At 53.9% G+C, this 21,972-nt stretch overlaps 3 protein-coding genes across 3 annotated transcripts; all 3 read left to right on the top strand.

Moving 5' to 3' along the window:
• Positions 1 to 1,455: 1,455 nt before the first annotated feature.
• LOC130834126 (retinol dehydrogenase 16-like) lies at positions 1,456 to 5,907 on the top strand. The gene is made up of 4 exons (XM_057704195.1): positions 1,456 to 1,768; positions 3,805 to 4,030; positions 5,597 to 5,769; positions 5,879 to 5,907. Exons 1-4 carry the CDS (start codon positions 1,456 to 1,458, stop codon positions 5,905 to 5,907), a joined length of 741 nt encoding a protein of 246 aa, XP_057560178.1.
• On the top strand, positions 5,487 to 12,156 carry LOC130833897 (retinol dehydrogenase 16-like). Its single transcript, XM_057704018.1, has 5 exons — positions 5,487 to 5,769; positions 6,656 to 6,972; positions 9,007 to 9,265; positions 10,114 to 10,277; positions 10,827 to 12,156. Exons 2-5 carry the CDS (start codon positions 6,660 to 6,662, stop codon positions 11,042 to 11,044), a joined length of 954 nt encoding a protein of 317 aa, XP_057560001.1. The 5' UTR covers positions 5,487 to 5,769; positions 6,656 to 6,659; the 3' UTR covers positions 11,045 to 12,156.
• A 2,820-nt stretch (positions 12,157 to 14,976) lies between these two features.
• Positions 14,977 to 19,431, top strand: LOC130833057 (retinol dehydrogenase 16-like). The gene is made up of 4 exons (XM_057702245.1): positions 14,977 to 15,331; positions 17,394 to 17,652; positions 18,501 to 18,664; positions 19,214 to 19,431. The coding sequence occupies exons 1-4, from the start codon at positions 15,019 to 15,021 to the stop codon at positions 19,429 to 19,431; spliced, it is 954 nt and encodes a 317-aa protein (XP_057558228.1). The 5' UTR covers positions 14,977 to 15,018.
• Positions 19,432 to 21,972: the final 2,541 nt, after the last annotated feature.

Genomic DNA, 21,972 nt, shown 5'->3' with positions numbered 1-21,972 from the left:
CTGTGCCCCTGTCTGTCTTTGTTGGCTGCTGGGGTGGGTTCCAGGGGCATCTGAGCCTCTGTGTCCTTGGGGGAGCCTCTCCTTCCCTCCCAGGGCCTCTCGTCTCTCCGTACTTGCCAGTCGGAGCTGTGGTGCACGTGGACAGTGAGGAGATGCCCAGGGCAGCGCACCAGGCGCCTCCTGTCCCACCCCACTCACCAGCTCCATGCCCCTGACGCGCCCACCCCCGTCACTGCATGGTATCCTCCACCTCACCGTGCAAGCCCCTCCATGCACAGCTGTGCTGGGGTCCAGTCTCTGGTCCTTTCTCTAGTCTGCCAAGGGGGCGGCCCCTCCTCCTCTGTATCGTCAATCACCCTGGTACAAACTGAAATCATTCCTTTCCAACTACTGGGCTTTACAGCCTTCCCTGCTTGAGGGAGTTTCACATACACCATCCCATGATCCCTTTTCAAATCAATCTTTTCTGCCTTTGGTGTCTCAGTGTCTGCGTGGCCTGGGTTGCGGGTGAGGTTCCTGTCAGGGCGGGGCGTCAGCACGGGAGGCGCAGAGGGCAGTGTAGCCGGGCACCCAGGGCTGTGGACAGCGCATCTTCACGGAGTGAGAGGGAGCAACTGTTAGACCAGCTTTGTGTGCGTCCTTGCAGCAACCGTCCCAGCATCTGGGAGAAGTCTCACCCTTGTGTATGCCCCGTCTATCCCCTTCTTGTCGCCTCTCTTTCCCTCAGACCTCCCCTCCCCCACCACTGCTCTCCTGAGCACGTTTCTGGCCTAGAGAACCACTTTATCAGGAGAGACCTTATTCTCTTTTGCCTTCTCCTTCTACTCTACAGAGGCTGAGAGGGCCTCAGTCTTTCAGGAGTGAATTCTGTGAGCTGAGCCAGAGGAGGAAACCAGGCTCAGAGGCTACGCCAGCTGCCCAAGGTCACACAGCTGGTTGGTGGCAAAGCTGGGTCTTAAAGCCACATGTGTCTTGATTCTAAGTGTATTCCTTCATAAGATTCTCCGGTAGAGCCCAGAGACCCAGGTCCCAGACTTCAACAGGAAAAAGGGAAGAACATCGTTGTGAACCATGAAAACGGAGAGAGAAAGATTCCAGTGTGTGGGAGTGCGGGGGATGGGTGGAGAGGGGAGAGGTGGGCAGAGGGAAACAGGGAGGAATGGGAGGAAGAGGAAATTGTGGTCGGGAAAAGTATTGTCATCCCTAAGGGGTTGTGCTGGAAATGCAATGGCGTCTATTAGAAATGATGTAAGTGTACCAACGAGCGTGCCTTTGGGGTTAGCATCAGGAATACTCACTAAAGAGGGTGCACAGGAAAATCTTGAAGACTCCATGCCAGAGAGCCTGGAGGCTGGCTGGCCAACCAACAGCTTGCGTGTGCCTAAGGCCTCCTGTCTCAACACTAGCCAGACTCCCGTTTCACCCCAGCCTGTCTGTGTCCGTCCCTGCAAAGCCATGTGGCTGTCCCTGGCGGTCGTTGTGGGCCTGTACTACCTCCTGCGCTGGTACCGGGAGAGGCAGGTGGTGAGCCACCTGCGGGACAAGTTCGTCTTCATCACGGGCTGTGACTCGGGCTTCAGGAACCTGCTGGCCAGGCAGCTGGACCTGCGAGGCTTGAGGGTGCTGGCTGCGTGTCTGACGGAGCAGGGCGCCGAGCAGCTGAGGAACCAGACGTCCGACAGGCTGGAGACGGTGATCCTGGACGTCACCAAGACGGAGAGCATCGCTGCGGCCGCCGAGTGGGTGAAGGAGCGTGTGGGGGACAGAGGTACCACCCAGATGTCTTTTGTATTTGTTTATGTCCTCTCTGTCTGTGATGGGGAGACCCCTTGTCAGTTGCCTGGGGAGATTCCCAAGGTGTTTCCCAGGACGTGACGTCCTCCCTGCGTTCCTCACCTCACCCAGCGTACCAGCGAGCCTCTGCCATCCCACACCCCCACCTGCTGCCCTTGAGGCTCTGCAGTTTGGGGGAGACTTTTCCCTGATGAGAATGTGTCCTTGCAGACTTCCTGCCTGGTGTCCCCTCCTGTCTCAGCCGGAGGTCTGGGTCTCTTGATGCTGAGTGACTGTGGTGATGAGGGCGCGCTTTCTGGAGGAGGGGTGGAGACGGGGGCTGTGTCTGGAAGGCGTCCTGGGTGGCTGGGGGCAGCGCTGGAGCTGAGCTGTGTTCTCAGCCCTTGATCAAGTGTTTGCTGGTGACCTGTAGGCATCCCACTTGAGTTTAAATGTCACCCATTTTCAGATGACGACACTGTGCTCTCAGGACTTGTGTAAGGAAGGTGACAGAACTACTATGAGTCTCTTTCTCTCTTTTTTTAAATTTTTTATTTTTCTCTCTGCGTGTGTGTATATGTGTGTGTTACTACAGTTCTGAGTTTTAAGGGAGAAGAAAAGAACTTTAATTTCTTTAATCCAAATATAGTTTAAAACATGATTATTTTGGAAGATGGGAAAAGTACATGGATAAGAACCAGCGTCACCCCAAATCACACCACCCGCAGATAAGTAATGATAACATTTTGACATATATACATTTTGCACATAATTGTGTCATAATTTACCAGTAAAAGAAGGTGAACAACTTTACACATTACAAAAATTACTTCCAACCATGATAAATCATGATTGAGAATATGCTACACTTTAGAACAGCCCTACTTAGTAGAAAGCACCTCATGGCATGAATGCAACGTTTCCCACATTTTATTCCTCGTGTCCAACATAAACAATGTATTGGTGAACTTCTTTCCCCCCAGTGCCCTACCCTGTAACCAGGTATGTTGATTGGGTCTTTGGTGTCAAATGTGGTGGAGAATATACGTTCCTACAAGGGCAGGCTTGGTCCTGAGCAGGGGAGGGACTCACCTCTGTGTGCTCATCATTCCAACACCCTGTACCCAGCTCCCCTGACCCTGCTCATCTCCCCTCAGTTCTGTTAGTTTGAGAAGTCTTTAAGTTCTTGGTATGTGTCTTTGAGTCTTGCAGAGAAGTTTCCCTGAGTTTGGGGAACATGTAAACCCAGGAGCTTGGGGCTTGAGTGGCTTCCTGTGTGGATGGGAGGAGAGGGTGGATTTTTCTGGGACAAAGTGTAAATACCGATTTTGGGGAGAGTGGTTAATAATCCCCCAGATTCCTGCAGGAACATTGCTCAGTATTGATGCGGGTGTTGCAAGGCCAGGCCCTGGAGGTCAATACCAGGCCTGTCAACATGTTCCCCGAAACCTGGGATTTCAGGCCTGTTTTACGCAACCAATCTGCACCCAGCGAGTACTCATCTCTTCTGTTTTTGTCTTCTACCCGTTGTCTCCTTTCTTCCTCTCTTCCCCTCCCTTCCTCACTGTCTCTCTCTGTTGCCCTCTCTTTCCCTCGTACTAGCTGTTGAGCACTCAGTCCTGCAGCTGCCAGAAAGTCTGAAAATGTAGGCGAATATCTATAAATGTCTGCAAAGACATCAGGGACTGTGAAACCCCAATACTTCACCCTCCAGGTTGCAGACGATGGACGCACTAGATTTCCTCCACCTCAGTGCCTGCCTTCATCAAATCTGGGTGTCTGCCCCTGGTCACCAGGCAGCGGGCTGGGCCGTGAAGACTGAGTCAGGCGGGAGGCGCCCCTTCTGTCCTCCACGCGCTGACAGGGTCTGGTCTCCCCAGGCCTGTGGGCCGCATGTCGGTCTCTGTTCCACCCGCTCCCCGTGCAGCCTGTCTCCTAGAGTCCTCCCTGGTGGAAGGTGATTTGGGAGCGCGGCTGGGTCCTCCACGTGGGTCCAGCACAGTGTTGCCTTCTCGCCCTCACTGTTCCCAGGACTCTGGGGTCTGGTGAATAACGCCGGCATTTGCACACCCATGGCTCCCAATGAGTGGCTGCACATAGAGGACTTCGAGAGGATGCTAGACGTGAACCTGTTGGGGGCGATCGAGGTGACCCTGCGTCTGCTGCCCCCAGTGCGGAAGGCGAGGGGCCGTCTGGTCAACGTCTGCAGCGTCACTGGTGAGTTGAGTCTCTTGAGTGGGGGCTCCCGCGTGGCCCAGTGCAGGGCTGAGGCCTTCCCGACCCCCGCAAGCTCTGGCCTGGGATGCGTGCACCTCCTCTGTCCTCCTGCTTCTCTGCTCTGTGGCAGGCTTTGATAGGGGTTTCTTGTCCTCAGAGGTTTAGAGGCCATTCCTTCCAGATCCTTCTCTCTTGCTCTGCGTAGGGCTTTCATGAAAAGCACATTTTCACATTTTGGGTGTCCTGCTGGGTCCGAGGCCTAAGGAATTTGATTCAACATATTCCTGCCTTGTATGAGGGCCCGCAGTCCGAAAGTTTCGGAGACAGCATTGGAATTGATATTATTTGGCCGTGATGAACTTCCATGTGGTCAACTGCTACTGTGTTAGGTTCTGGGAGCCCTGGGGGGAGTGGACCCCATGTGAAGCAATTAATCAAGGGAGCTGCTTAATCATATCTGTGGGAAAGACCCCATGGGCCGCAGGGAGAGGGTGCTTCTAAATGTGTGGGAGCTGTGTCCACAGGCAAGGGGATGGTCCTTAGCGGAACGATGGCGAGGGGATTACCAGGGTAGGAGAGTGGAGAGAGGGGATCGGATTGCAGTGTCACTGAAACTGCAGCCTGTAATAAGTGCTTGGTGTCAGACAGGGGACTGCTGAACACACAAAGATGACCAGGAAGATCCTCAAGGATCTCTGAGTCCTTCAAGGCTGTGGTGTCAGCCTCTCAAGGTCAACCCTTGTCCTCTACTCAAATGCAGCGCTAGAGTTTCATGCTTGATCTGAAGACTCCAGACTTTCATATTCTTATTTACACACACACATACACACACACACACACACACACACACACACACACACGGCCAGACATACCAAACCAACTGAAATCAAATAAGGCATCATTGATTCACTTGATGCCTTGGTGGTATGTGTTCAGGAGGGTTGGACTCACCTTCGGGAATCCTCTCCAGAATGTCAGAGAACGTGTGAGGTTACAGCCCCTGGCCCTCCTTGCTGGTCCTACACAGGGTGGGGGGAAGGGCTGCCCTGAGATGGGTTCCGTCACCCACAGGGTGGACGGTGACTCAAGGGCCCCGCGTCAGACAAGGTGGAACAACAAATGCATTGAAGAAAAGAAGTGCAATGCAGCCCAGCCCATGTCATCAGCCTAGACCCTCAGCAGAGCCCATTCCTCCTCCTTCCAGGCGGCCTGCCTTGGGGAGGGCGCCAGGTCTGGTCTGATGGACGTGTGCAGGGGCTGGAACCCACGCCGTGAGGACCCAGGGGAGTGCCACAAGGAAGCTGCTCTCCCTCTTGCCCGTGGCTGTCCTGGCCCTTTGTGAGTCGCATAGGGGCAGTGACTCCCCACCTGCAACCCTCACCCCTCCAAGTGGCAGAAGGCAGCGGTATGTGTCCAGATAGAGGGACGGCATACATGTAGGCATGGAAACAAGCTTGCACAATTAGCCCTCACTCCCTACGCCTTCCAGCTCTCCTTGTGTTATGGAAATGCCTTCCCCTCTTCAGATGGCCCATCCCAGATGGAGGAAGGGAATGGACTTGGGAGGCCCTGACTCTTGAGAGTGGCTCCGGCTGACACTCTGCAGGTGTCACCAGGGGGCGAAGGTCAGCGTCCAGCTCACAGGAAACCCAAGCGTGCTGCCCTGGAACCTGGTGGAGCGGCCCCTCCCAGGATTTCCTCACACAGACTTTTGTCAGCAACTCTCCCTGAGGGGTTGGCATCTCAAAGACGTCTTCTTCTGGCCCCTGCAGCTCCCAGGTGAGTGAGTGTCCCCCAGGCTCCTCTCTCTGACCTTCCTGTGGTCGTTCCCACCTGGAATGTGGTCTGAAGCTCCTGGTATTCCCACGAGCCGGCATATTGCTTTCAGGATTCCCAAAAGGGAAGCAGTGGGTGTGAGGGCCGGGACATGTCTGCTGCACGGCCCCTTGGGACGTATGGTTGAAGGAATGCGTGGTCGCGGAGCAAAAATCCCTCCTGTTTCTTCCAAGTAAAGAAACCACCACCTTCTCCCTTAGCAGGGTGTGTGTTTGCCTAGGATTTGCAGGTGGCCCCTGCTTCCTGACAGTTTCCAGGGCACCATCCTTCGTCCTTGCCTTCTCCGTCCTCCCTCTTTGGGAAGGCCCTGTAGGAGGGTCCCGGTGGCCACCCAGGAAGCAGGCACAGGTGGGTTTTGAAGCCACGTGTGTCTTGATTCCCAGTGTATTCCCTCTGTAAGAATCTCCAGCAGGTCAGGGAGACGCTGGTCCCAGGCTGAGCAGGAAAAGGGAAAGAAGACAGTTCTGAGCCCTGAGACCAAAGATAGAAGGGTGCAGTGGGTGTGTGTGTGGTGGGGAGAGGTGGGTAGGGGGAAACAGGGAGGAATGGGAGGACCAGGAAATGGTGGTTGTAAAAGATCCTCAAGGGGTTGTGCTGGAAATGCAATGGCGTCTATTAGAAATGATGTAAGTGTACCAACGAGCGTGCCTTTGGGGTTAGAATCAGTACTACTCACGAAAGAGGGTGCACAGGAAAATCTTGAAGACTCCATGCCAGAGAGCCTGGAGGCTGGCTGGCCAACCAACATCTCGCGTGTCCTTAACTCCTCCGGTCTCAACACTAGCCAGACTCCCATTTTGCCCCAGCCTCTCTGTGTCTGTCCCTGCAGAGCCATGTGGCTGTACCTGGCGGTCGTTGCGGGCCTGTACTACCTCCTGCGCTGGTACCGGGAGAGGCAGGTGGTGAGCCACCTGCGGGACAAGTTCGTCTTCATCACGGGCTGTGACTCGGGCTTCGGGAACCTGCTGGCCAGGCAGCTGGACCTGCGAGGCTTGAGGGTGCTGGCTGCGTGTCTGACGGAGCAGGGCGCCGAGCAGCTGAGGAACCAGACGTCCGACAGGCTGGAGACGGTGATCCTGGACGTCACCAAGACGGAGAGCATCGCTGCGGCCGCCGAGTGGGTGAAGGAGCGTGTGGGGGACAGAGGTACCACCCAGATGTCTTTTGTGTTTGTTTATGTCCTCTCTGTCTGTGATGGGGAGACCCCTTGTCAGCTGCCTGGGGAGATTCCCAAGGTGTTTCCCAGGACGTGACGTCCTCCCTGCGTTCCTCACCTCACCCAGCGTACCAGCGAGCCTCTGCCATCCCACACCCCCACCTGCTGCCCTTGAGGCTCTGCAGTTTGGGGGAGAGTTTTCCCTGATGAGAATGTGTCCTTGCAGACTTCCTGCCTGGTGTCCCCTCCCGTCTCAGCCGGAGGTCTGGGTCTCTTGATGCTGAGTGACTGTGGTGATGAGGGCGCGCTTTCTGGAGGAGGGGTGGAGACGGGGGCTGTGTCTGGAAGGCGTCCTGGGTGGCTGGGGGCAGTGCTGGAGCTGGGCTGTGTTCTCAGCCCTTGATCAAGTGTTTGCTGGTGACCTGTAGGCATCCCACTTGAGTTTAAATGTCACCCATTTTCAGATGACGACACTGTGCTCTCAGGACTTGTGTAAGGAAGGTGACAGAACTACTATGAGTCTCTTTCTCTCTTTTTTTAAATTTTTTATTTTTCTCTCTGCGTGTGTGTATATGTGTGTGTTACTAGTTCTGTGTTTTAAGGGAGAAGAAAAGAACTTTAATTTCTTTAATGCAAATATAGATTAAAACATGATTATTGTGGAAGATGGGAAAAGTACATGGATAAGAACCAGTGTCACCCCAAATCACACCACCCGCAGATAAGTAATGATAACATTTTGACATACATACATTTTACACATAATTGTGTCATAATTTACCAGTAAAAGAAGGTGAACAACTTTACACATTACAAAAATTACTTCCAACCATGATAAATCATGATTGAGAATATGCTACACTTTAGAACAGCCCTACTTAGTAGAAAGCACCTCATGGCATGAATGCAACGTTTCCCACATTTTATTCCTCGTGTCCAACATAAACAATGTATTGGTGAACTTCTTTCTCCCCAGTGCCCTACCCTGTAACCAGGTATGTTGATTGGGTCTTTGGTGTCAAATGTGGTGGAGAATATACGTTCCTACAAGGGCAGGCTTGGTCCTGAGCAGGGGAGGGACTCACCTCTGTGTGCTCATCATTCCAACACCCTGTACCCAGCTCCCCTGACCCTGCTCATCTCCCCTCAGTTCTGTTAGTTTGAGAAGTCTTTAAGTTCTTGGTATGTGTCTTTGAGTCTTGCAGAGAAGTTTCCCTGAGTTTGGGGAACATGTAAACCCAGGAGCTTGGGGCTTGAGTGGCTTCCTGTGTGGATGGGAGGAGAGGGTGGATTTTTCTGGGACAAAGTGTAAATACCGATTTTGGGGAGAGTGGTTAATAATCCCCCAGATTCCTGCAGGAACATTGCTCAGTATTGATGCGGGTGTTGCAAGGCCAGGCCCTGGAGGTCAATACCAGGCCTGTCAACATGTTCCCCGAAACCTGGGATTTCAGGCCTGTTTTACCCAACCAATCTGCACCCAGCGAGTACTCATCTCTTCTGTTTTTGTCTTCTACCCGTTGTCTCTTTTCTTCCTCTCTTCCCCTCCCTTCCTCGCTGTCCCTCTCTGTTGCCCTCTCTTTCCCTCGTACTAGCTGTTGAGCACTCAGTCCTGCAGCTGCCAGAAAGTCTGAAAATGTAGGTGAATATTTATAAATGTCTGCAAAGACATCAGGGACTGTGAAACCCCAATACTTCACCCTCCAGGTTGCAGACGATGGACGCACTAGATTTCCTCCACCTCAGTGCCTGCCTTCATCAAATCTGGGTGTCTGCCCCTGGTCACCAGGCAGCGGGCTGGGCCGTGAAGACTGAGTCAGGCGGGAGGCGCCCCTTCTGTCCTCCACGCGCTGACAGGGTCTGGTCTCCCCAGGCCTGTGGGCCGCATGTCGGTCTCTGTTCCACCCGCTCCCCGTGCAGCCTGTCTCCTAGAGTCCTCCCTGGTGGAAGGTGATTTGGGAGCGCGGCTGGGTCCTCCACGTGGGTCCAGCACAGTGTTGCCCTCTCGCCCTCACTGTTCCCAGGACTCTGGGGTCTGGTGAATAACGCCGGCATCTCCCTGCCCACCGCTCCCAATGAGTGGCTGACCAAAAAGGACTTTATGAAGATCCTGGACGTGAACCTGTTGGGGGTGATCGAGGTGACCCTGAGTCTGCTGCCCCTAGTGCGGAAGGCGAGGGGCCGTCTGGTCAACGTCTCCAGCATCATGGGCCGCGTGGCCCTCTTCGGTGGAGGCTACTGCATTTCCAAGTATGGCGTGGAGGCCTTCTCGGACTCCCTCAGGTAATGGCCTGGGACAGACGCTCTGCCTTGTTCTTTCTGCTTCTGGGGAAGTCTTTTACAGTGCGTATCTTTCCTCACAGCCTTAGAGCTTTTTTTCCCAGAAATTTCTATCTTGCTTTTGCCAGGCATTCATTGGGAAGCTCCTTTCTAAATTCTTGGTGTCAGGATGGACTCAGTGACTATAGAGTTTGAATGAACTTCCTCTGCCCTGGAAGATGGCCCACAATCAGAAAGTGAGGTAGAATTGTCGCTGATATAATGTGGCTACAGCGTGCTCCTCATACGTTACTGCTGTGATATTAAGTTGGAGTAGCCTCGTAGGGAGCGCAACCTCATGGACGCAATTAATCACGGGAACTAATTAATCATATCAGCAGTAGAGACCCTACTGGCTGCAAGGTTGAGGATGGCTCTGAATGTGGGGCAGGGCCGTGATGCCAGGTAGGGACATGATTTTTAGGGGCCAGTTACAACACCCTGGCTGATAAATGGCCAGGGAATAGATCAGTTAGGAGAGGAGAGAGGGAAAATTGAGGAATATGGAGGGGATAAAACATAAAAAGCCTGGTGATCAATTGGATGTGAGGGGAATATGAGGAGATAGCACTTAAGTGGTACCTTGCAACACAACTGGTAGAATTTAGAGATGTAAGCACATGTATATAAAATATTTGGGAAACTATTCAACTTTATACAGAATAATATCATCATAAGATTTCTCCTTCTGGCTTTTCTGTACTTCACAGCCTCTGCGAGTTTCTTGCTTATCACACTGCAATCCTGGATTGGTGTCTTGTTGTTTTTCATGTGTTTTTGTGTCCTTGCTCCTCTGTCTGTCTCCCTTGCAGGAGGGAGCTCTCCTACTTTGGGGTGAAGGTGGCTGTAATCGAGCCTGGTTACTTCAAGACCTTTGTGACCAGCCCTGAGGCACTTTCTCAGAATTTCCAGGCAGCATGGGATCAGGCCAGCCCAGAGGTCAAGGAACTCTATGGAGAGACATTCCTGGCCTCATGTGAGTGAGCTGTGGACCTTGGGGAGAGAAGCAAACCCTTGTCTGGAAGCCTGGGTCCATCACCAGCACCTCCTCCAGGCTCACGTCCGTCCTGCCAGCTGTGACTCACCCACACAGTGGGGACGTGAGCTCTGTCCCCAGGGCCCCGTGTGGTCCGCTGGTGACTAAGGAAAGGATCCAGGCTTTGTAGACCTGGGGACCAGTTTCTCTTCCGAAACTCTTTTAATTTGGGAAGGAAACTGAAGCCAGAGAGGGATGACACCTGTGGAATCCTGGTGTCAGAACCAGCTTTTTCCAGGTGCCTCACTTTCTAGTGTTTGCAGAGACCTCCAGTCTCTGCAGTGGGCATATTGCCAGGAATAGACGCAGAGGGAGCTCAGTGTGGATAGAGATTCTGGGGTAAGTGTTAGGACACACTCCAGTGAAATCCATGGGTTTGATTTGGAGTATGATTTGGGGAGAGAAAGGAATTTTTAGACTGTCAGGTTGATCTGAAAGTGGGAGGGCTGGGAAATGAGAATATTTTGGATGGTGTCTCCTTCTGGACAGTCGTGAAGACATCTACTTTAATGAAGCCACCACGGTCCGAGAATCTGTCCTTGGTGACCGACTGCATGGAGCACGCCCTGACCGCCTGCCACCCCCGCACCCGATACTCAGCTGGCTGGGACGCCAAGCTCCTCTACCTCCCCATGAGCTACATGCCCACCTTCCTGGTGGACCTCATGATGTACTGGGGTGCCCCACGACCTGCTAAGTCCGTGTAACCCAAGACTGGGGTGCGTGGTTTGCTGAGCTGGGTACTGTGTGGGGAGACGATGCATCGGGGGAGGGAAATAGAGTGGAGAGAGGGGACTCTCACGTCACCGGGGACACCCATCCCACCTCAGTGCCCACCTGCCTCCCAGGCTTCTCTTGGGATATGACTGAGGACTCTGGGGACATTAGGAAGAAAGAAAGACGTTTTTGTGGCTGAGGAACAGGGTCAAGGGCTCCCGTCCGTGTCCTGGTCCTTGAGCGGCCTGGCAGGTCCTCATGACCCATGTGCAGCTGTGAACAATCCACACTTAGGGGACAATGTGAGACACTGGGAGGTTTCCTCCCCCCCTGTCCTGCCTCTGTCCACCTGTTCGGGTGTCTCCTTCCCATGTCCAGTCTCCCTCTCCCTCAGGATAGACATCGGCAGGGGAGATAAAGGCCCCTCTTGCCCAAAGGTGTATGTTGACAGTGAGGGTGACCGCCAGCCTGACCCACCCACCTAGGTGCCCACTCAGTAGACCTTGGCTGGAATGGGGTCTGGACAGAGGATAGAGAAACCAGGTTTAGATATATCTTGGAAGAGAGAATTTCCACTGATTATTTTTTCCTTAAAATTATACTTGGAGGCTTCCTAGGTGGCGCAGTGGGTAAGAACCCGCCTGCCAATGCAGGGGACACGGGTTCGAGCCCTGCCCCAGGAGGAAACCACACGCTGCAGAGCAGCTAAGCCCGTGCGCCACAACTATTGAGCCTGCGCTCTAGAGCCTGTGAGCCACGGCTATTGAGCCCATGTGCTGCACCTACTGAAGCCCACGCGCCTAAAGCCTGTGCTCCGCAACAAGAGAAGCCACGGCAATGAGGAGCCCGCGCACCACAGCGAAGAGGAGCCCCCACTCACCGCAACGAAAAAGAAAGCCCGCGCACAGCAAAAAAGACCCAACTCAGCCAATAAAATAAATAAACAAATAAACAAACAAACAACATTATATATACAAAAAATTGTACTTGAATGCATCTTGGAGCTTCATGCTTAATCTGTAGGCTCCTGATTTTCAAATTATTCTTTACACACCCCCCCCACCCCCACCAGTAACACCAAACAAACTGAAATTAAATAAAGTATCATTGATTCACTTTATGGCTTGGGGCTGTGTGTTCAGGAAGCGTTCTCTCAACCCCAGGAATCCTCTCCAGGATGTCCGAGAACTTGTGAGGTTACAGCCCCTGGCCCTCCTTGCAGGTCCTACGGGGGGAAGGGCTGCACTGAGATGGGTTCCGTCACCCACAGGGTGGACGGTGACTCAAGAGCCCCCATTCAGACAAGGTGGAACAACAAATGCATTGGCAAAAGAAGTGCAATGCACACCAGCCCACGTCCTCGCCCTAGACCCTCAGCAGATCCCTATCCCTCCTCCTTCCAGGTGGCCTGCCTTGGGGAGGGAGCCAGGTCTGGTCTGATGCACGTGTGCAGGGGCTGGAACCCACGCCATGAGGGTCCATGAGGCTGCCGAAAGGGAGTTTCCCTAAGCCTCCCCTGGGCTGTCCTGGTAGTTTTTGAGAACAGGATCCGTGTTTCCCCACCGAAAATCGCATCTCATTCTCCTCCAAGTATCAGATATTCAGCACCTGAAGGCGGGATTTGTCTCTCCATTTTGGGGGCTCACTCCACGAGCGGACTGCATACATGTAGGGCTGGAAAAGAGCGAGCACAATTAGCCCTCACGCATGGCACCTTCCAGCGCCCTTCTGTTACCTGTGCCTCTCCCTCTTCAGAGGACCCAACCTGGGATGAGAAGAGGGCAGGGGTGTGGGACGCCCGGTCTTTGACAGCGGTCCTACGGAGACGGGGCAGAGGGACGCCAGGGGGCGCTAGCCCCTGCTCCAGCACGCACAGGCTCCAGGTGCTGCCTTGGAACGTGGTCCAGGGAGGAACGGGCTCTCCCTGGACCAAGACCCAGAGACGTTGGTCTCCCTGACAGGGTCACCTCTGAAGGATGTGTCCTTCTGGCCCCTGCAGCTCCCAGGTGAGTGAGTGTCCCCCAGGCTCCTCTCTCTGACCTTCCTGTGGTCGTTCCCACCTGGAATGTGGTCTGAAGCTCCTGGTATTCCCACGAGCCGGCATATTGCTTTCAGGATTCCCAAAAGGGAAGCAATGGGTGTGAAGGCTGGGACATGTCTCCTGCACGGCCCCTTGGGACGTATGGTTGAAGGAATGCGTGGTCGCTGAGCAAATCTCCTCCTGTTTCTTCCAAGTAAAGAAACCACCACCTTCTCCCTTAGCAGGGTGTGTGTTTGCCTAGGATTTGCAGGTGGCCCCTGCTTCCTGACAGTTTCCAGGGCACCATCCTTCGTCCTTGCCTTCTCCGTCCTCCCCCTTTGGGAAGGCCCTGTAGCAGGATCCCGGTGGCCACCCAGGAAGCAGGCACAGGTGGGTTTCTGCAGGACCAGGCTTTCCATTGCTGCTGCCAACTCCCTCCTGAGGGACAGACACTTTCAGGACGACAGTCAGCTCCGTGCAGGTGACAGTTACCACTGCAGCCTGCATCTGTGCCCCTGTCTGTCTTTGTTGGCTGCTGGGGTGGGTTCCAGGGGCATCTGAGCCTCTGTGTCCTTGGGGGAGCCTCTCCTTCCCTCCCAGGGCCTCTCGTCTTTCCGTACTTGCCAGTCGGAGCTGTGGTGCACGTGGACAGTGAGGAGATGCCCAGGGCAGCGCACCAGGCGCCTCCTGTCCCTGCTCCACTCACCAGCTCCATGCCCCTGACGTGCCCACCCCCGTCACTGCATGGTATCCTCCACCTCACCGTGCAAGCCCCTCCATGCACAGCTGTGCTGGGGTCCAGTCTCTGGTCCTTTCTCTAGTCTGCCAAGGGGGCGGCCCCTCCTCCTCTGTATCGTCAATCACCCTGGTACAAACTGAAATCATTCCTTTCCAGCTACTGGGCTTTACAGCCTTCCCTGCTTGAGGGAGTTTCACATACACCATCCTATGATCCCTTTTCAAATCAGTCTTTTCTGCCTTTGGTGTCTCAGTGTCTGCGTGGCCTGGGTTGCGGGTGAGGTTCCTGTCAGGGTGGGGCCTCAGCCCGGGAGGCGCAGAGGGCAGTGTAGCCGGACACCCAGGGCTGTGGACAGCGCATCTTCACGGAGTGAGAGGGAGCAACTGTTAGACCAGCTTTGTGTGCGTCCTTGCAGCAACCGTCCCAGCATCTGGGAGAAGTCTCACCCTTGTGTATGCCCCGTCTATCCCCTTCTTGTCGCCTCTCTTTCCCTCAGACCTCCCCTCCCCCACCACTGCTCTCCTGAGCACGTTTCTGGCCTAGAGAACCACTTTATCAGGAGAGACCTTATTCTCTTTTGCCTTCTCCTTCTACTCTACAGAGGCTGAGAGGGCCTCAGTCTTTCAAGAGTGAATTCTGTGAGCTGAGCCAGAGGAGGAAACCAGGCTCAGAGGCTACGCCAGCTGCCCAAGGTCACACAGCTGGGGCGAAGCCGCAGAGCTGGGTTTTGAAGCCACGTGTGTCTTGATTCCCAGTGTATTCCCTCTGTAAGAATCTCCAGCAGGTCAGGGAGACGCTGGTCCCAGGCTGAGCAGGAAAAGGGAAAGAAGACAGTTCTGAGCCCTGAGACCAAAGATAGAAGGGTGCAGTGGGTGTGTGTGTGGTGGGGAGAGGTGGGCAGGGGGAAACAGGGAGGAATGGGAGGACCAGGAAATGGTGGTTGTAAAAGATCCTCAAGGGGTTGTGCTGGAAATGCAATGGCGTCTATTAGAAATGATGTAAGTGTACCAACGAGCGTGCCTTTGGGGTTAGAATCAGTACTACTCACGAAAGAGGGTGCACAGGAAAATCTTGAAGACTCCATGCCAGAGAGCCTGGAGGCTGGCTGGCCAACCAACATCTCGCGTGTCCTTAAGTCCTCCGGTCTCAACACTAGGCAGACTCCCGTTTCGCCCCAGCCTGTCTGTGTCTGTCCCTGCAAAGCCATGTGGCTGTCCCTGGCGGTCGTTGCGGGCCTGTACTACCTCCTGCGCTGGTACCGGGAGAGGCAGGTGGTGAGCCACCTGCGGGACAAGTTCGTCTTCATCACGGGCTGTGACTCGGGCTTCGGGAACCTGCTGGCCAGGCAGCTGGACCTGCGAGGCTTGAGGGTGCTGGCTGCGTGTCTGACGGAGCAGGGCGCCGAGCAGCTGAGGAACCAGACGTCCGACAGGCTGGAGACGGTGATCCTGGACGTCACCAAGACGGAGAGCATCGCTGCGGCCGCCGAGTGGGTGAAGGAGCGTGTGGGGGACAGAGGTACCACCCAGATGTCTTTTGTGTTTGTTTATGTCCTCTCTGTCTGTGATGGGGAGACCCCTTGTCAGCTGCCTGGGGAGATTCCCAAGGTGTTTCCCAGGACGTGACGTCCTCCCTGCGTTCCTCACCTCACCCAGCGTACCAGCGAGCCTCTGCCATCCCACACCCCCGCCTGCTGCCCTTGAGGCTCTGCAGTTTGGGGGAGACTTTTCCCTGATGAGAATGTGTCCTTGCAGACTTCCTGCCTGGTGTCCCCTCCTGTCTCAGCCGGAGGTCTGGGTCTCTTGATGCTGAGTGACTGTGGTGATGAGGGCGCGCTTTCTGGAGGAGGGGTGGAGACGGGGGCTGTGTCTGGAAGGCGTCCTGGGTGGCTGGGGGCAGCGCTGGAGCTGGGCTGTGTTCTCAGCCCTTGATCCTGTGTTTGCTGGTGACCCGTAGTTGTCGTACTTGGGTTTACTTGTCTCCCATTTTGAGATGACGGCACTGAGCTCTCAGGACTAGTCTAAGGAAGGTCAGGAAACTACTATGGAGTCCCTTTCTCTGTTTTATTTTTTATTTTTCTCTGTGTGTGTGTTTTTACTACAGTTCTGCCTGTGTTTTATCAGTGAAGGAAAGAACTTTAACTTTTTTTAATCTAAATATAGATGTAAACATGATCCTTGTGGAAAATGGGAAAAGTACATGGATAAAAACCAGTGTCAGCCCAAATCACACCACCTGCAGATAAGTACTGATAACATCGTGACACACATGGTATTACATTTTGCATGTAGTTTGTATCCTAATTTTCCACTGAGAAGAGTTGCAGTTTTACACATCACAAAAATTTCTTCAAAAACATAACATATAATGATTGAGAATATGCTGTCCTTTAGAATAGCCTTACTTAGTAAGCAGCACCTCGTGGCATGGGTATAATTGTTTCCCACCTTTTGTTTATTGCAGTCAACGTAAACGGTGTCTTGGTAAACTTCTTTCTACCCAATGCCCTACCCTGTAACCATGTATATTAACTGGTGTCGAATGTGGTGGGAGAATATGCCTTCCTACAAGGGCAGGCTTGGTACTGATTGGGGGCGGGGTCAACTCTGTGTATTGGTAATTTCAACACGGTGAACGCAGCTCCCCTGACCCTGCTCTTCCTGCTTGAGTTCTGCTAAGTTGGTAAGTCTTTAAGTTCTTGGTATGTGTCTTTGAGTTTTGCAGAGAGGTTTCCAGGAAGCTGGGTGACCGTTGAACCAGGGAGCATGGGGCCAGTGTGGCCTCCTGTGTGGGTTGGAAGAGAGGATAGATTTTTCTGGGGCAGAGGTTTGAATGCTGTGCTGGGGAAGGCAGTAAAGAGGCAGCTCTGCCTCCCCTTGAAAGCGTAACCCTTGGAATCCCCCAGATTCCTGCAGGAACATTGCTCAGTATTGATGCGGGTGTTGCAAGGCCAGGCCCTGGAGGTCAATACCAGGCCTGTCAACATGTTCCCCAAAACCTGGGATTTCAGGCCTGTTTTACCCAGCCAATCTGCACCCAGCGAGTACTCATCTCTTCTGTTTTTGTCTTCTACCCGTTGTCTCTTTTCTTCCTCTCTTCCCCTCCCTTCCTCGCTGTCCCTCTCTGTTGCCCTCTCTTTCCCTCGTACTAGCTGTTGAGCACTCAGTCCTGCAGCTGCCAGAAAGTCTGAAAATGTAGGTGAATATTTATAAATGTCTGCAAAGACATCAGGGACTGTGAAACCCCAATACTTCACCCTCCAGGTTGCAGACGATGGACGCACTAGATTTCCTCCACCTCAGTGCCTGCCTTCATCAAATCTGGGTGTCTGCCCCTGGTCACCAGGCAGCGGGCTGGGCCGTGAAGACTGAGTCAGGCGGGAGGCGCCCCTTCTGTCCTCCACGCGCTGACAGGGTCTGGTCTCCCCAGGCCTGTGGGCCGCATGTCGGTCTCTGTTCCACCCGCTCCCCGTGCAGCCTGTCTCCTAGAGTCCTCCCTGGTGGAAGGTGATTTGGGAGCGCGGCTGGGTCCTCCACGTGGGTCCAGCACAGTGTCGCCCTCTCGCCCTCACTGTTCCCAGGACTCTGGGGTCTGGTGAATAACGCCGGCATCTCCCTGCCCACCGCTCCCAATGAGTGGCTGACCAAAAAGGACTTTATGAAGATGCTAGACGTGAACCTGTTGGGGGTGATCGAGGTGACCCTGAGTCTGCTGCCCCTAGTGCGGAAGGTGAGGGGCTGTCTGGTCAACGTCTCCAGCATCATGGGCCGCATGGCCCTCTTCGGTGGAGGCTACTGCATGTCCAAGTATGGCGTGGAGGCCTTCTCGGACTCCCTCAGGTAATGGCCTGGGACAGACACTCTGCCTTGTTCTTTCTGCTTCTGGGGAAGTCTTTTACAGTGCGTATCTTTCCTCACAGCCTTAGAGCTTTTTTTCCCAGAAATTTCTATCTTGCTTTTGCCAGGCATTCATTGGGAAGCTCCTTTCTAAATTCTTGGTGTCAGGATGGACTCAGTGACTATAGAGTTTGAATGAACTTCCTCTGCCCTGGAAGATGGCCCACAATCAGAAAGTGAGGTAGAATTGTCGCTGATATAATGTGGCTACAGCGTGCTCCTCATACGTTACTGCTGTGATATTAAGTTGGAGTAGCCTCGTAGGGAGCGCAACCTCATGGACGCAATTAATCACGGGAACTAATTAATCATATCAGCAGTAGAGACCCTACTGGCTGCAAGGTTGAGGATGGCTCTGAATGTGGGGCAGGGCCGTGATGCCAGGTAGGGACATGATTTTTAAGGGCCAGTTACAACACCCTGGCTGATAAATGGCCAGGGAATAGATCAGTTAGGAGAGGAGAGAGGGAAAATTGAGGAATATGGAGGGGATAAAACATAAAAAGCCTGGTGATCAATTGGATGTGAGGGGAATATGAGGAGATAGCACTTAAGTGGTACCTTGCAACACAACTGGTAGAATTTAGAGATGTAAGCACATGTATATAAAATATTTGGGAAACTATTCAACTTTATACAGAATAATATCATCATAAGATTTCTCCTTCTGGCTTTTCTGTACTTCACAGCCTCTGCGAGTTTCTTGCTTATCACACTGCAATCCTGGATTGGTGTCTTGTTGTTTTTCATGTGTTTTTGTGTCCTTGCTCCTCTGTCTGTCTCCCTTGCAGGAGGGAGCTCTCCTACTTTGGGGTGAAGGTGGCTGTAATCGAGCCTGGTTACTTCAAGACCTTTGTGACCAGCCCTGAGGCACTTTCTCAGAATTTCCAGGCAGCATGGGATCAGGCCAGCCCAGAGGTCAAGGAACTCTATGGAGAGACATTCCTGGCCTCATGTGAGTGAGCTGTGGACCTTGGGGAGAGAAGCAAACCCTTGTCTGGAAGCCTGGGTCCATCACCAGCACCTCCTCCAGGCTCACGTCCGTCCTGCCGGCTGTGACTCACCCACACAGTGGGGACGTGAGCTCTGTCCCCAGGGCCCCGTGTGGTCCGCTGGTGACTAAGGAAAGGATCCAGGCTTTGTAGACCTGGGGACCAGTTTCTCTTCCGAAACTCTTTTAATTTGGGAAGGAAACTGAAGCCAGAGAGGGATGACACCTGTGGAATCCTGGTGTCAGAACCAGCTTTTTCCAGGTGCCTCACTTTCTAGTGTTTGCAGAGACCTCCAGTCTCTGCAGTGGGCATATTGCCAGGAATAGACGCAGAGGGAGCTCAGTGTGGATAGAGATTCTGGGGTAAGTGTTAGGACACACTCCAGTGAAATCCATGGGTTTGATTTGGAGTATGATTTGGGGAGAGAAAGGAATTTTTAGACTGTCAGGTTGATCTGAAAGTGGGGGGGCTGGGAAATGAGAATATTTTGAATGGTGTCTCCTTCTGGACAGTCGTGAAGACATCTACTTTAATGAAGCCACCACGGTCCGAGAATCTGTCCTTGGTGACCGACTGCATGGAGCACGCCCTGACCGCCTGCCACCCCCGCACCCGATACTCAGCTGGCTGGGACGCCAAACTCCTCTACCTCCCCATGAGCTACATGCCCACCTTTCTGGTGGACCTCATGATGTACTGGGGTGCCCCACGACCTGCTAAGTCCATGTAACCCAAGACTGGGGTGCGTGGTTTGCTGAGCTGGGTACTGTGTGGGGAGACGATGCATCGGGGGAGGGAAATAGAGTGGAGAGAGGGGACTCTCACGTCACCGGGGACATCCATCCCACCTCAGTGCCCACCTGCCTCCCAGGCTTCTCTTGGGATATGACTGAGGACTCTGGGGACATTAGGAAGAAAGAAAGACGTTTTTGTGGCTGAGGAACAGGGTCAAGGGCTCCCGTCCGTGTCCTGGTCCTTGAGCGGCCTGGCAGGTCCTCATGACCCATGTGCAGCTGTGAACAATCCACACTTAGGGGACAATGTGAGACACTGGGAGGTTTCCTCCCCCCTGTCCTGCCTCTGTCCACCTGTTCGGTTGTCTCCTTCCCATGTCCAGTCTCCCTCTCCCTCAGGATAGACATCGGCAGGGGAGATAAAGGCCCCTCTTGCCTAAAGGTGTATGTTGACAGTGAGGGTGACCGCCAGCCTGACCCACCCACCTAGGTGCCCACTCAGTAGACCTTGGCTGGAATGGGGTCTGGACAGAGGATAGAGAAACCAGGTTTAGATATATCTTGGAAGAGAGAATTTCCACTGATTATTTTTTCCTTAAAATTATACTTGGAGGCTTCCTAGGTGGCGCAGTGGGTAAGAACCCGCCTGCCAATGCAGGGGACACGGGTTCGAGCCCTGCCCCAGGAGGAAACCACACGCTGCAGAGCAGCTAAGCCCGTGCGCCACAACTATTGAGCCTGCGCTCTAGAGCCTGTGAGCCACGGCTATTGAGCCCATGTGCTGCACCTACTGAAGCCCACGCGCCTAAAGCCTGTGCTCCGCAACAAGAGAAGCCACGGCAATGAGGAGCCCGCGCACCACAGCGAAGAGGAGCCCCCACTCACCGCAACGAAAAAGAAAGCCCGCGCACAGCAAAAAAGACCCAACTCAGCCAATAAAATAAATAAACAAATAAACAAACAAACAACATTATATATATAAAAAATTGTACTTGAATGCATCTTGGAGCTTCATGCTTAATCTGTAGGCTCCTGATTTTCAAATTATTCTTTACACACCCCCCCCCACCCCCACCAGTAACACCAAACAAACTGAAATTAAATAAAGTATCATTGATTCACTTTATGGCTTGGGGCTGTGTGTTCAGGAAGCGTTCTCTCAACCCCAGGAATCCTCTCCAGGATGTCCGAGAACTTGTGAGGTTACAGCCCCTGGCCCTCCTTGCAGGTCCTACGGGGGGAAGGGCTGCACTGAGATGGGTTCCGTCACCCACAGGGTGGACGGTGACTCAAGAGCCCCCATTCAGACAAGGTGGAACAACAAATGCATTGGCAAAAGAAGTGCAATGCACACCAGCCCACGTCCTCGCCCTAGACCCTCAGCAGATCCCTATCCCTCCTCCTTCCAGGTGGCCTGCCTTGGGGAGGGAGCCAGGTCTGGTCTGATGCACGTGTGCAGGGGCTGGAACCCACGCCATGAGGGTCCATGAGGCTGCCGAAAGGGAGTTTCCCTAAGCCTCCCCTGGGCTGTCCTGGTAGTTTTTGAGAACAGGATCCGTGTTTCCCCACCGAAAATCGCATCTCATTCTCCTCCAAGTATCAGATATTCAGCACCTGAAGGCGGGATTTGTCTCTCCATTTTGGGGGCTCACTCCACGAGCGGACTGCATACATGTAGGGCTGGAAAAGAGCGAGCACAATTAGCCCTCACGCATGGCACCTTCCAGCGCCCTTCTGTTACCTGTGCCTCTCCCTCTTCAGAGGACCCAACCTGGGATGAGAAGAGGGCAGGGGTGTGGGACGCCCGGTCTTTGACAGCGGTCCTACGGAGACGGGGCAGAGGGACGCCAGGGGGCGCTAGCCCCTGCTCCAGCACGCACAGGCTCCAGGTGCTGCCTTGGAACGTGGTCCAGGGAGGAACGGGCTCTCCCTGGACCAAGACCCAGAGACGTTGGTCTCCCTGACAGGGTCACCTCTGAAGGATGTGTCCTTCTGGCCCCTGCAGCTCCCAGGTGAGTGAGTGTCCCCCAGGCTCCTCTCTCTGACCTTCCTGTGGTCGTTCCCACCTGGAATGTGGTCTGAAGCTCCTGGTATTCCCACGAGCCGGCATATTGCTTTCAGGATTCCCAAAAGGGAAGCAGTGGGCGTGAGGGCCGGGATTTGTCTGCTGCACGGCCCCTTGGGACGTATGGTTGAAGGAATGCGTGGTCCCTGAACAAAAACCCCTCCTGTTTCTTCCAAGTAAAGAAACCACCACCTTCTCCCTTAGCAGGGTGTGTGTTTGCCTAGGATTTGCAGGTGGCCCCTGCTTCCTGACAGTTTCCAGGGCACCATCCTTCGTCCTTGCCTTCTCCGTCCTCCCCCTTTGGGAAGGCCCTGTAGCAGGGTCCCGGTGGCCACCCAGGAAGCAGGCACAGGTGGGTTTCTGCAGGACCAGGCTTTCCATTGCTGCTGCCAACTCCCTCCTGAGGGACAGACACTTTCAGGACGACAGTCAGCTCCGTGCAGGTGACAGTTACCACCGAAGCCTGCATCTG

This window comes from Hippopotamus amphibius, chromosome 12, assembly GCF_030028045.1.
Source record: "Hippopotamus amphibius kiboko isolate mHipAmp2 chromosome 12, mHipAmp2.hap2, whole genome shotgun sequence".
NCBI classification, from domain to species: domain Eukaryota; kingdom Metazoa; phylum Chordata; class Mammalia; order Artiodactyla; family Hippopotamidae; genus Hippopotamus; species Hippopotamus amphibius.
This window is presented reverse-complemented; position numbering and strand designations above follow the sequence as displayed.

Coding starts and splice junctions, on each gene's coding strand:
- LOC130834126 (XM_057704195.1), top strand. CDS start 1,456: ATGTGGCTGTCCCTGGCGGTCGTTGTGGGCCTGTACTACCTCCTGCGC. Junction 1,769..3,804: donor GGAGCGTGTGGGGGACAGAG/GTACCACCCAGA, acceptor CACTGTTCCCAG/GACTCTGGGGTCTGGTGAAT. Junction 4,031..5,596: donor GGGGGCTCCCGCGTGGCCCA/GTGCAGGGCTGA, acceptor GACACTCTGCAG/GTGTCACCAGGGGGCGAAGG.
- LOC130833897 (XM_057704018.1), top strand. CDS start 6,660: ATGTGGCTGTACCTGGCGGTCGTTGCGGGCCTGTACTACCTCCTGCGC. Junction 9,266..10,113: donor GCCTTCTCGGACTCCCTCAG/GTAATGGCCTGG, acceptor TCTCCCTTGCAG/GAGGGAGCTCTCCTACTTTG. Junction 10,278..10,826: donor AGAGACATTCCTGGCCTCAT/GTGAGTGAGCTG, acceptor CCTTCTGGACAG/TCGTGAAGACATCTACTTTA.
- LOC130833057 (XM_057702245.1), top strand. CDS start 15,019: ATGTGGCTGTCCCTGGCGGTCGTTGCGGGCCTGTACTACCTCCTGCGC. Junction 17,653..18,500: donor GCCTTCTCGGACTCCCTCAG/GTAATGGCCTGG, acceptor TCTCCCTTGCAG/GAGGGAGCTCTCCTACTTTG. Junction 18,665..19,213: donor AGAGACATTCCTGGCCTCAT/GTGAGTGAGCTG, acceptor CCTTCTGGACAG/TCGTGAAGACATCTACTTTA.